Below are 12,647 nucleotides of genomic sequence, written 5' to 3' on the forward strand. Positions count from 1 at the left end.
TTAGCAAAGCCCTGCTCTATAAAGGTAGATAAGACGTAAATTTCCAATGTAAAGAATGGAACAGGAAGAATAAATACAAACAAAAATCCATTTCTCTCTCATTTCCTTTTTTAAGAAAGAGTATTTAATTATTACCTTTTTTTTTAATTTACAAGGTCATATTAATTCATTAACATTGTTCTCTGCTGATCTCATATCCAAAATTCTACAAGCGTTCATCACTTGCACTTTGATGCCTTTACTCCAGACTTCTCATCTTATGGATCTGGCTTGCTGCTTCCATTACTGCCCTCTCACCTAGCCTGACCAAGAATCTGTGAAGTCACTTTACTTTAAAGATCAAGCACTTTGATTCTTCAAATTTTGAAGGAAAAATGTAGTGAAGATAGCAAATTAAAATATGATTTTTGGTATCAGTTATTTTGTTTGTCTGTACCGAGACATGCTTACTGGTTGGTTTGTTGTAGGGCTATTTCAAAAGCAGAGAGATTTAGCGGAGACAATATAATCTACAAGCCACCAGGGGTAAGTGTAACTATGTATTTTATTTTGCTAATTTTCTTTATATATGAATATGAACTAATGGAGACTATATTCACACCATTCAGTATGCTGCTGCATCTTTAATCTTACTTTTATTTCATTGCTAAACAGAGTGAGAAATAGGGTCATAGGAGCTGGTGTTTCAGAGCCAGTGAAAAATATCTCGATGTCATTTGTTGCCAATTAAGTGTGCAAAACCTATATCTGACATTTTTTATTTCAGTGTCCAGAAATTGTTTTTTCTGTAGTAAAGCAGTCAATTTATCTCATATATACCTATATAGGTATATATAGATATTTTGTCTCCTATAGATGTCTTTAAAAAAAAAAAAAAGTCTGAAGTTCAACACTTGGCGAACCTTCCATTTCTCAATGCAGGTGGCAATTTTCTGACTATAACTTGCCTGTCTTATGTGGTTTAGCTCATTGGGGAGCTAAAAGCTATTTTCTTTGTTTAAAAAAAATAGTAGAAATTAACAGCATGTTAACAAACTCCCGTAGTTTAACTTGAGGAAAAATTCAGTACGGAGAAAGATCTGCAAGACTTCTTAGAAACGTAATATTTGCACATATGCTCCTTTCTGAAATACATAAAAAAAAATGTTGCTTACATAATAATAAAATTTTTAAAAAAGACAATGACCTAAGGGGAAAGGGGACTTCAAACCTCTTTCTGCCAAAACATTGTATTAAGTTACATGGCTTATATGGCATTTCTGAATCAATGTGTGCTTAATCATGCCCTCAGCTTACTAAGCTGTTGTCCTGGTTTCGGCTGGGTGCCAGCCGGGTCAAACCACAACAACTGTGCTTTACTTGGTGTTAACCAAAACTTTAATTACATTTAAAAGTTGGTAGCACTGAACACTGAGTTATAACTACTAGTGAACAAAGGAAAGGAAAAGGAAAGGAAAATTATTATTTATTCATATCTTTGGCAAAGCAAATGTAAAATACCAATTTCAAGTCCTAGAGGACTTCGTGTGTGTTTGTTTTATGTTGTGGGGTTTTTTTTTGGTGATTCTTTATAACTGCCAGCATGAAGGAGCTTAGTATCTGCATTTAGTTTACATCTGATGTAAATGCATGATGGAGGAGTAGGGTAGTATGGACAAAATAGGGTATTTTTAGGTATGGAGTTATTTGTCCACCTGACAGAAGTTAATTCCCCATAGGTTATCTTAGGAAGTGGAGTTGATTGCATAAGTGATCATGCAATTATTTGCTTGTATTTCTGTAACTTAGTTTATAGAAGTGTTACGTGCATGGCAGTTGAATATGGGCGTAAGATTGGTTTTTAATATTTGTCTAGACATTGTCACCTTTATGTCAGGTCAGTAGGAATGTCATTTTTACTGTTTCTCAACTAGTATTTTTCTTTTCAACAGGAAAATGCCCCAGATATGGTATATTTAGGCTCTCTAACCAATTTTGATTTGATTTATGCATGGACACAAGATAAATGTGTACCACTAGTTCGAGAAATTACATTTGAAAATGGGGAGGTAAGAATTTTTTTCTACCTTTCTACTTTGGGGATTTCCTTCTCAAAATCAAAATGTGTCTTTCAGGGTCTTTCATTCATGCCCAACAACCTTCTGCATGCTTTGCTTTTTGCAGAAAATAGTTGTCGTGTGATTTTTTTCGCTGTTCTGGAGCTTTTTAGTTAGACTTGAAGTTCACTGGAGGCAAATTTGTGATAGCTTTTTAGTCTGGTAGTGTTTAAAAAAAAAAAAAACTAGTCATGCATATAGGTCATATAAAAAGTGTCTGGAGACTTGATGAGTGTGGGCAGTTGGACACTAAGAGCATACATGTGTAAGAATGTGTGTCTGTAAGTACCTGTGAGTGACATGAGTGCGTAACACCTTGGGTAGACTGTATTATTTATGTAAATTGCAAGTGTTATGACAAGATACTGATTTGTTTTAAAATCCAGAGAGAAATATTATTTAAGTGTTTTTTTGCTTAATACAACCTTGAAAAAAATGTTTCTAGTCAAGGTAGAAAATATCCATGTGAGCATGTCCATGACAGTTCAAAAGAATAAAATAGTTGTGAACCATCATTTAATTATAGTCAGTTAGCTTTTAAAATTTGATGTTAAAGTTAGCAGTAGAAAAATGTTACTGTGTTAGCCACTTCTGAAGTGGCTAATAATAGTTAAACAGTGTTAACCATCTATGGAGCTGGCTACTTCCATGAATCATAATAAAGAACATTTTTTTTTTTTTTTTTTTTTGGTCAATGTATTTAAGCACCAATACCTTCTTAATCTTTTTAGGTTCACGTGTCCTTTTCCTTGGCTTTTGCCTTTAGCTGTAATTCATAAAGTGGGATTTGGGGGCATGCATTTAAACATTTTTTCTTCTAATTATCCTTATTTTCTTTCAGTGCTTTTCTTTTTCCTTTCATGACTTACTCTTCTTTTCACCTATTTCCAGATCTGTATTATAACTTTTTTGTTAAATAAACAGGGAAAAAAACAATTAGAAAGGTCAAAGCGTCTCAGAGGGAGTATTTGTATATAGCCACAGCATCTGCTAGAAACTCTGTTAAGTTTGTAATGAATTGCAGCACGTTGTCCACGTTGGTTTTGAACCAAAGAATCGGTCGCATGACAGAAGAATCCATTGTTCTCAGTTTACACAAGTTCTTAATTTTTATCCTGAACGTGCACAGTATGTAACACTGCTTCTCTGGGCATGCAGAACACTTCAATTTGCATGAGGGAGGAATAGGGTGGGATGCACAAAACAATTTAAGTATGACCTTCTAGTCAACGCCGCCAACTTACATTGGAAAGTTCTTAGTTAAACAAATATTAATCTTCATTCGCAACTCAGTCAGTTGCCACGTAAAAGATACCACATGCCGTTGTGTTTAGACCTGTGAGATAGATTTTCAGTGTACTTTTCCCATGGTGAAATTGGATTTTTGAGCCTTAGAAGCCAAGGTTCGTCACTGTCAGTCTGTATCACATTGTGTCTTGGCTTTTCTGGTTGTTCTTGCAACCTTCAATTCCCGTTTACTTAGGCAAATATTTTCAATTCCAACCCGATGTTTTGCCTGGCAACTTTGTTTAAAAATTTCAGTGTCGCTGTTACCCAAACAAATTTAAACGTGCTAAAATAGAGATTTCTGCCTGCTGAAATTGCATAGTAGTTAAATAGGCTCGCAATATATACTGCACAATACTACAGAGTAAAGCTAGGGAGTGATGTGACTTAGGCTGCGTTTATGGTACCAGAATACTTCAATATGAATGCAACAATTTCTACTATAAATTTTAAATGAAAAATGAGTGAGCAAATGTGATCAGGGGTTGTTTTAGTGATGGGTTGGGAAGTTTCCGTTTTGCCAAGAGCACTGAAGTTATGAGGATTTTTGGAACCTGCTGTTAAAAGACTGAGCTTCGACTTGATTTGCAGGCTCGCTTGAAAGGAGGCTGCTGGCTATTTCATGTCCACCATGAAACTGGCTGCGTGCTGATAGGGAAAGCGTTTCTTCCAACTTGCTGCAGATTGAAAGTATCTGAAGAAACTGTATTTGGTGGTAGAAGTGCTGTCAAGTGCTGTCTTTCTCAAAAAGCATAGACTTTATTCAGATACAGAATGGAAACAAAGAAAAAGCAGCACTTGCTTGTATACCAGTTGTGCAAATGAAAGATAAGTGAGATCGTAGGCATTTCCTTTGGTAAATGGCTTTCTTCAGTTGGTCTCCAGTAAATTGAACTGACGTTTGACTCAAAAAAATGACTTCTGAAGTAAGCAAATATGTGTAGTTCATGTTTTGTTTTGGTTTTGAATAAAAGAAAATTCCTGAATAAAATATTTCAGGAATTCATACAATTAGCTGTCCCTGAAGAGAGATCTTTGGAAGGCACTCGGGCTGCAAGAATGCATTCCTAACGAGGAACTAAAGCTTGCCTGTCCAACAAAGATTTTCATTTGTTTCTCACCTTTAGTAATGTATCAGCATGTGAGTTTCATAATGATGCTTTACGCAGTTGACCAGTCAGGACACGCTCATTGGCGAAAGAGTAGTGCTTGATTGTAAACGGTACAGTCATGTCATTAGCTTCTGCTTTTTTTTTTCTTAAGGATGGGAGATAGTTAAAGATACTCATTTGTTGAGTTAGGCTAAGAAATCACCAACTTCTAAAATGTTAATAATGAAATACTTGCATCTTTTAACTGCTACATATGATAAAGGGGAAAGAAACAGAGTTACCTGTGTAAATTGGGTGTCTTAGATGAAAGGTCAGCAGTTAATGTCCTTAATTATATCTTTTTCTGGTCTTTATAAATCAGAGATCTTGCTGACTTTGAAAACTGCTGGAATCACTTAAGTGTATTTAGGAAGTAGAAGAAATGAATCTTGTCTTTTGTTTTCTGCGCAGGAACTGACAGAAGAAGGCCTTCCTTTTCTCATACTTTTCCACATGAAGGATGACTTGGAGAGTTTAGAGAAATTCCAACAGGAGGTTGCACGACAGTTAATAAGTGAAAAAGGTTTGTATCAACTCTTTATTGCTACAGACTTTTTTCAGATGAACTCAATGTAGAATGGAAGCAAAGGTCAAACAGAAGCCTAGTTTTATGTGCTTCTTGACGGTGAGGATTGATTCCTCTAGAAGTGATTAAAGTTGAAACAATTTATTATTAAGGAACTATTTCAGAAATCGTCCATGTCTCACCAATTTCATACAGTTTGAGAAGCCATTAAAACAAAACTTCAGCTTGTGTTGTAGCCAAAAACACTTTCAGAAAATCTGTTATTTTAGGTGCCTAGTTGTTTAAATCTGTTTTCAAATTTGCATGTTGTATCTATTTAGTATCTCCACCTTTGTACTATTTGTGAAAATACTTAGAGTAGGATTCAGGATAAATAAAATAAATTCTAACATGGATTTTTTTCTGCACACAATTTCAAGGTACAATAAACTTCCTCCATGCTGACTGTGATAAATTCAGGCACCCCCTCCTCCATATTCAGAAGACTCCAGCAGACTGTCCGGTTATTGCTATCGATAGTTTCAGGCACATGTATGTTTTTCCAGACTTCAGTGACCTCTCGTAAGTATTCTTCTCTGTGCGTGTTATTTTTTCTGTTGAGAAGAACAAAGGAAAACACATGCCTATATTTTAAATAGGGTTATAATAGGAAGATGAATAAATCTGGGATAGGTAAGGCTGCCTGTGCGCAAGTCAATGTAAGAGTCTTAAGTTGGTATGACTGGGTGTGATGTGTTTGTTTAAATGGAGTTCATTGCTTTTATGTTAGAAGAGAATCTCACATTAAGTTTTTAGAAGGCGGCTGCTCTTTCAAAGTTTTGCTGTTTTTCTTAATAGTTAAGTATTTGGAACCTGGCATGGTATTTTTACTACCATTGCTCTAGATGTACCAATTAACTTTAAAAGCTTTAAAATAACACACAATGTCTAACTGCTGTTATGCAATGACTATTGTAAAATGCCCTGTGTAAGAAGCCTGTTGGTTTGGTTTTTCCTGCTCTGCGATCCCAACCTTCCTGCATTAGTCTAGCCTGGAATGTTGGCAGAGAAATCCTTATTGCCTGGGTTTCTGAAGTTTTCAAAGTGCACTGTGTAAAACAGTTGATCAGTGGCAGATTATCTCAATAAAATACATGAGAGAGAAGCGTTAGGGTGCTTAAGTGAAATACTGCTTTGATAATTCCTCTTTTACATCAGCCTGTCTTTTCATATTGTGCTGCCTTGAAAGCAGTCATAGGAAGCAGATGTTTAGTCTCCCCAGTTCTGCTGAAGAGTGAAGATGTGTACACATCTTCAGGGACCTGAAGAAATCTTCAAGCGTTCTGTTTTTGTCTTCAGGTTGTGTTAAATTCCATTTTCTGTTTCAAAGGAGATACCTCCATATACACTGCTTTCGAAGTCCTGGTTAGGGGTCTAGGCTTTGAGACTTCAATCTTTGCTCATTCTTACTTTTGGAAACTCAGAGTATTTTAATTATAATTTGTTTTGGTCAAAGCCAAGGATTCAAAGCTCAGATTTAACATGCAATGTCAGCATAACCTTGTCTAATTCTGCCATTCCAGCAGGCATTTTTCTACCTGAAATGTTTATGTTTGGAAGGAGAGTTCAAACCCACCTTTTCCCCGTAATTCTCCACAAGCTAAAAGTGTAGTCCTTCGATTTTTTTTTTGTAATACTAACTGCAGTAGTGCTTTTCAAATATCTAAAGCTATGCATGTTGAAAATCATAGTGATTATTTTTCTCCTCCTGTTCCTATTTCTTTGGAAGAAGATCATGTTCACTGCACGTGTCAATGCTTTAAAAAAAAAAGTGTGATTTGCATTTTTTAAGCGCTCTTTTCATTGTCACTTTGAAAACAGTCCTAAAATAAATCATTATCTCTTACAGAGGGGTAATAGAGATGTTTAGTTTCGACTTTCACGTTATGTATTTTACACATTCTGTTTCTGTGAAACACTATCAAAATAATGACAGCTACTTGCCTGTTTGTATACCAGTTGTTACATACAAATGAAGATGAGAGAGATGTCAGGATTGGAGACAGTTGCTTGGTGATAAATAATTATTCAGTCTTGCTCTGGGAGATTGAGCTGGTACTTAGAAGTACGTAACAAACGGTTTGGAAATGAAGAGTGCTTGGAGATCATTTAAAATCTTAATGCTAAGACTTTTCTTCACCTGTGAGGATTTCTGCCATTTTAGTACATTTTTCTGGTCTTTTTTTTTTTTTTTTCCCAGACTTTTCTTTCTTGTAATCTCACTGCTGCCACCAACCCGTAGGGTTTGGATACCCATACTTTGATTTCCTCAACTGGTATTGCTGCTGTCCTCTTTAGAGAGTTGCGATTTGGAGAACAGCCACTTCAGAGGCAAATCAGACCTTCACGCAGCATTTCTTCCTCCTGCTTTGGCCACTTGGCGCTATTCAGCCTGCTGTTGCAGGTTGGAAGTGATAACGGGGACTGTTCAACAAATCTGCTGGAGTTTTTCAGAGAGAACTGGGGAGCTACAAGGGGCTGTAGGCACCAAATGCCCTTGCTGCGTTAGGGGAGGAGAAGAGGTTGGAGAGGAATGTCGTCAGCAGCATGGCTGACCCGTAGGCTCCTAGGAGCCCAAGGAGCAGCGATCCTACTGTTTGTACAGCTGGGCTGAAATGAACACCCTTCTCTACCTCAGCGCTAATTCCTGATCCTGCCTGGGAAGGGAAGAGGTCCCTCAAAGTGCTACCGCTCGCTTACAGTTAGCGGCACTGCTGTGCTGATACCCTCTGACTCGACCTTACGCTACTTTTTGTCCGTAGAGTTGAATAATGATCTGGAATACAGCTGGTAGCCAGCCTCACCCCACTTTGTCCCACTTTCCTAATTGGCCTAATGAAGGGCTCCCTACTAAACCTGTCTCCATCTTTTAGCTCCGTAAGCAATCTTTTGATTGCACGTGTGCTGCTCGTGTTGATTTTTTTAATCTCATCTTTGATGCTTATTAGATCAACTCCTCCTTTTAAGCTTTTTAGTCTATTTGACATCTCGCAAATAAAATTGGATGCTGTAGTTTAGCACGTTTGCTGTGGGTGACAGTAGATGATTTCAGATTAGATTTAAATTGATATCCTCTTAGTGCTTATCTCTAGTGTATATGCAGTTACTCAGGCAGTAGAGAACCTTTCAAAGATGTTTTGTCAATACTGCTACCCAACTGTCATTTGTATCTGTAAACTGTGCACTTGGAGCCTGCTGTTCTCCCTTACATTATGGTTAGTGGGGAGCTGAAGTGAGTATACAATGAAGTTATTGGCTAGTACGACGCGGTGGGAGTTATTGAAAAGATGAAATACTTGCTGTGTTCTCGAGAGACAGTGGAAAGAAAAAGAAGCTGGTAGGATACCTTAACAAACCATTTGCTTTCTGTCCTCTATTAATCCCTTGAAAGTGAACATAGTGTGCCAGATGAACAGAAGTTGGCTACTCTAAACAGTACACTTTGTCTTCTGTGTTTGGACTTAACTTCTAATAAACATGTGGGTGTTTGTTTAATTTGTTCCAGAGTTCCAGGTAAACTGAAGCAATTTGTACTAGACTTGCATTCTGGAAAATTGCATAGAGAGTTTCATCACGGCCCTGATCCAACTGATGTAGCACCTGGTCAGGTAAGGATACACCAAACACATGTAATTTGGCCATTTAATGAAGACTGGTTTTTTTCCTTGTCATAGCTGTACTTTATTTCTGAAAGAGAAATCTGTTATAGAAACAGAATGTTGCCATTTCTGCTTTGCTCTTTCTTTAAAAGCTTCTTTTGGTTAAAGGGACGGAGAGCATTAGAGGGAAATACACTACCTATCTTCCTTGTATAAAGGAAGGAGTGTAAGAATATCTGTTTTCTCCACTGAAAGATCCTGGTCTAGACAACTTTTTTGAGCTTATAAAGCTGCTCTTATGTTCTCATTTGATTTTCAGTAGGGAAAACTGATATAAAACCATAAATGCATTGTAGCCCACATAACGTACTGAGAGGGTGCTTCTAAGGGGAAACATCAGTTGTTGTATTTATTGACTTGTAGTCACCAATCCAAGCAGGAGGCAGATTATTAGAGCATCAACTAAGGAGTGATAAGTGGTAATGGGGCTTATTACTTTTATTAATACAGATAAAAAGTGGCATTAATAGTAGTCACAGACTGCATTTGTCAGTGCGGATTACTTACTATTCTTCTTAAAGATGATTATATTTACATGCATGGCAGCCACTCCTGGGATCTCTTCAGGAACATAACTTCCAGATCCTTCTTCAGACAAAACTCGGCACCTCAGTGCTGAGCTTTAACCAGTAGGCAGAAAAGAAAGGACTTTTCTAGCTCTGATTTCCTCAGCTCAGCCCAGTCTGTCTCTTACTCAGTCTTGGGTCTCCATGATGCACCCCTCTGCTCATGCACTTGGTGTCATGCTGGGAAATGCAAATATAAGTCTGTCAGGCAACCTTCTCGTTACCTCGGACTCTATCTAAAGAAATAATTGTTTTTATACAGTCATTTTGACATAGATGTTATATTGTCTAGCCGTCAAAGAGCCATGTTGGTCCCAGAGGAGACCCTTTCCCCTCGTATTGGGGTGCCTTGGGATAATGATGGGACAAGGGGGAATGGTCTTAAACTAAAAGAGGATAGATTTAGATTAGAGGTTAGGAGGAAATTCTTCACTGTGAGGGTGGTGAGGCACTGGCACAGGTTGCCCAGAGGAGCTGTGGATGCCCCAGCCCTGGAGGTGCTCAAGGCCAGGCTGGATGGGGCTTTGGGCAACCTGGTCTGGTGGTTGGTGTCCCTGCCCATGGCAGGGGGTTGGAACTGGATGGTCTTTAAGGTCCCTTCCAACCCAAACAAATCTGTGATTCTACGAAAAGCCTGCAGATTTGTGAGTCAAGAGTTGTTCCCAGCGCTCTGTGGGTGACTGGCCCCAAAGCGAGGTTGTGAGCAACTGGCCTCAGAACAGCAGCAGGCATTGGTGATGCTGAAATAAGCCGAGCCCCTTGCTGTTCTAACACCTTACCCATGCGTAGGCTGCTCAAGTAAACTCATAAATGGAAAGTAAGTTCAGGGACCAGGGGGATCCACAGCTGCAGTCACTGGAGAGGAGACACAGCACATTGGCTGTGGAATAGGAGAGAGTGCCTTGGGCAGGGAGAATGACTGCTTTTGACTGTGATGATTGGCTGTGGAAACACGAAGGCCGAATTTTCCCCCTGTTAGTTCATTTAACTGGTAACTTCCAGTGTTTCCCAAGAATTCAGTGAGCAACTTGAATTCAGGTCAGTGGGAGGAGCTGGAGGAAATAGTGTCAAGCAGAGCAGGAGACTGAGGCGCAGGCTGCTCAGTCGGCTTGGGGCTAGGCATACTTCAAGGCCAGTACAACGTGGAGCAAGTTTGGCCAGGGAGGGAGGAAGCCTGCCGATTTCCTGGATTCTGCCGCACATCTGGGCAGAGGCTCGATGCCGAGAGCTGCACACTGGCTCTCATGTGCGTTTTCCGAGGGAGAACAGGGACACGATCTAGTTTCCTAGCTTTGTTTACTTTCTCATCTTTATATGGCATTCTGCCATCTTGTGGAAGATGTGTATGCCTGTGCAATGGAAATACTGGGTGGAAATTAAGCTGGAGCTTGCTCTCCTAAGTCATACATGTCCCCTGAGTTACATGTGGGTTTTTTTTGGTTTTTCACAGGAAATTACTTTTAAAATACTTTGGCAGAGATTGTACTTTTGCCCTGGTATCCGAAAATCAAACACACAAACCAAAATACCTTCAAAGCAAGTAGCAGATGCTCAAATCTATAGTAGGGTGCGTTTGAAAGACTTTTAAGTCACTTGTACAGAAGCTTGTATGATGGTAGTTACCTTTCAGATCTGCTAACAGAAGAAATGTCCTTAACCGATGGCACTTAATATGTGTGTGGATGTGTATTTACCTACGTGGGACTTTTAGTATGTCCCCCGCTCCAAAAAAAGCTCAATTTGTGAGAATGCTGGCTATTTGTGCACTCCTCTAACTGTTAGAAGCTCATTTAATGGAGGCAATTGCTGATAAAAATGTGTAACGAGTGATTTTACGGTTTGTTCTGTTTTTCAGCCAATTCAGGATTTAGCAAGCAGCCCACCAGAGAGTTCATTCCAGAAGCTGGCACCCAGTGAACATAGGTACACCTTATTGAGGGAAAAAGATGAACTTTAAAAACTTGAAATGATCTTGCAAGCCTTTCAGACAGCAGCATTGACTTCTGTGTGGTGGAAATAGTAAACCTATATTTTCATAATTCTATGTGTATTTTTATTTTGAATAAACTGAAAAATAATTTTTTTCTCCCCAGGCTTGTAAATACATTTGTTTGGTGGGTCATTCTGTACAGCATCTTTCAAACAGTACGTTCCTAATGCTAGAGTAAAATACCAGAGACCCATCCAGACTCTTGATCTAACTCTGTTCTGTAAAACTTTTATAATCCAAATGAAGGTATCCTTGCCAGAGACATGCTGTTAACTTGCACTATCCCATTAAATAGGACTTTGGGGTTGTTTTCTGTGTAATCTTGGTAGTACGTGCTTTCTCTTCTTCTTCATGTGAACAGCTATCCTGGTAATCTCTTTCTTTGTCACATTTTTCTCCAACTTAAGAGGGTCTTCTATTCTGGATACTTGGGAAGGGAATAAATTAAAGTTTTACAGAATCTTGTGTGGTGCTTTACTGGGTCTAAATGTTTGAGCAATTAAACAATTCTGACTAATTACCAGGTGAGGAAAGGAAAAGTTGTAATGATGATGGCTGTGTTTTGGATGGTAGGGCTGCATTGACCTGCTCCGGTTTCCTGGAATTACTGTGCTGTACACATAACTGTGTTACAGGAACACAAATGTTACAAACCCTTCAAAGTAGGAGAGGACTAGGAGTGCTCTGCTGTCTTCTGTTTTGTCACTCTTAAATGTCTGATGTCTTAAATGACCTAACACTATGCAAGTGTTACAACAGCATTCCTGGCAGACGTTTGCCTGCTAAACAGCCATTCCACACTGTTTTACTCCTGTTGCCTTTTGCCTTATTTATTGCTTATTCTTGGATTCTTGCTCGGCTATTTGAGAAGAGCCACGTGGCCCTGTGCAGCTGTGCCAAAAGCTGATCCCGACAGAGCCTGCTCTGTGAAGCACCTCCAGCCTCAGGCACACAAGCTTTCTGGGGTGATTCTGAGGAGACGGGTGCTAGCGCTGACCAGCACTGAGATAAAGCTGAGCAGATGCAGAACTGGTAGCTAAAAGGGTAGTGCGAGGCTGTTTAAGAGCTCTTTTTTTCGTATGTTTCATTCCAAATGGAGCACTTGTGGCAGCTGACTCGTACCACCTTCCCCTTGGAGTCCAAAGATGGCAGCAGGGGAAGGGTTTTAAGGCTGCCACTTGTTATCTGCTGCAGGCACTGCTCCCAGAACTGAGTTGTTAGGGCATCTGAAATCATAGTCTATTCCCAGGTGGTGCCTTAAAGCGCTCATCTTACTCCTTTGAGTTTCCTGTTTTCCCTTCCGATTCTTACTTATGACTGCTGTTTGGTGGAA

At 39.1% G+C, this 12,647-nt stretch overlaps 1 protein-coding gene across 1 annotated transcript in view; it reads left to right on the forward strand.

Moving 5' to 3' along the window:
• The window catches only part of ERP44 (endoplasmic reticulum protein 44), a 55,343-nt gene extending 43,569 nt beyond the window's left edge, over positions 1–11,774 (forward strand). Inside the window, exons 7-12 of the mRNA XM_040549409.1 lie at positions 468–525; positions 1,932–2,048; positions 4,946–5,057; positions 5,480–5,621; positions 8,605–8,707; positions 11,180–11,774. Coding sequence (XP_040405343.1) covers positions 468–525; positions 1,932–2,048; positions 4,946–5,057; positions 5,480–5,621; positions 8,605–8,707; positions 11,180–11,281 — 634 coding nt within the window. The 3' untranslated portion in view covers positions 11,282–11,774. The remainder of the gene's footprint in view (positions 1–467; positions 526–1,931; positions 2,049–4,945; positions 5,058–5,479; positions 5,622–8,604; positions 8,708–11,179) is intronic.
• Positions 11,775–12,647: the final 873 nt, after the last annotated feature.

This window comes from Cygnus olor, chromosome 2 (genome assembly GCF_009769625.2).
Source record: "Cygnus olor isolate bCygOlo1 chromosome 2, bCygOlo1.pri.v2, whole genome shotgun sequence".
Classification (NCBI taxonomy): Eukaryota; Metazoa; Chordata; class Aves; order Anseriformes; family Anatidae; genus Cygnus; species Cygnus olor.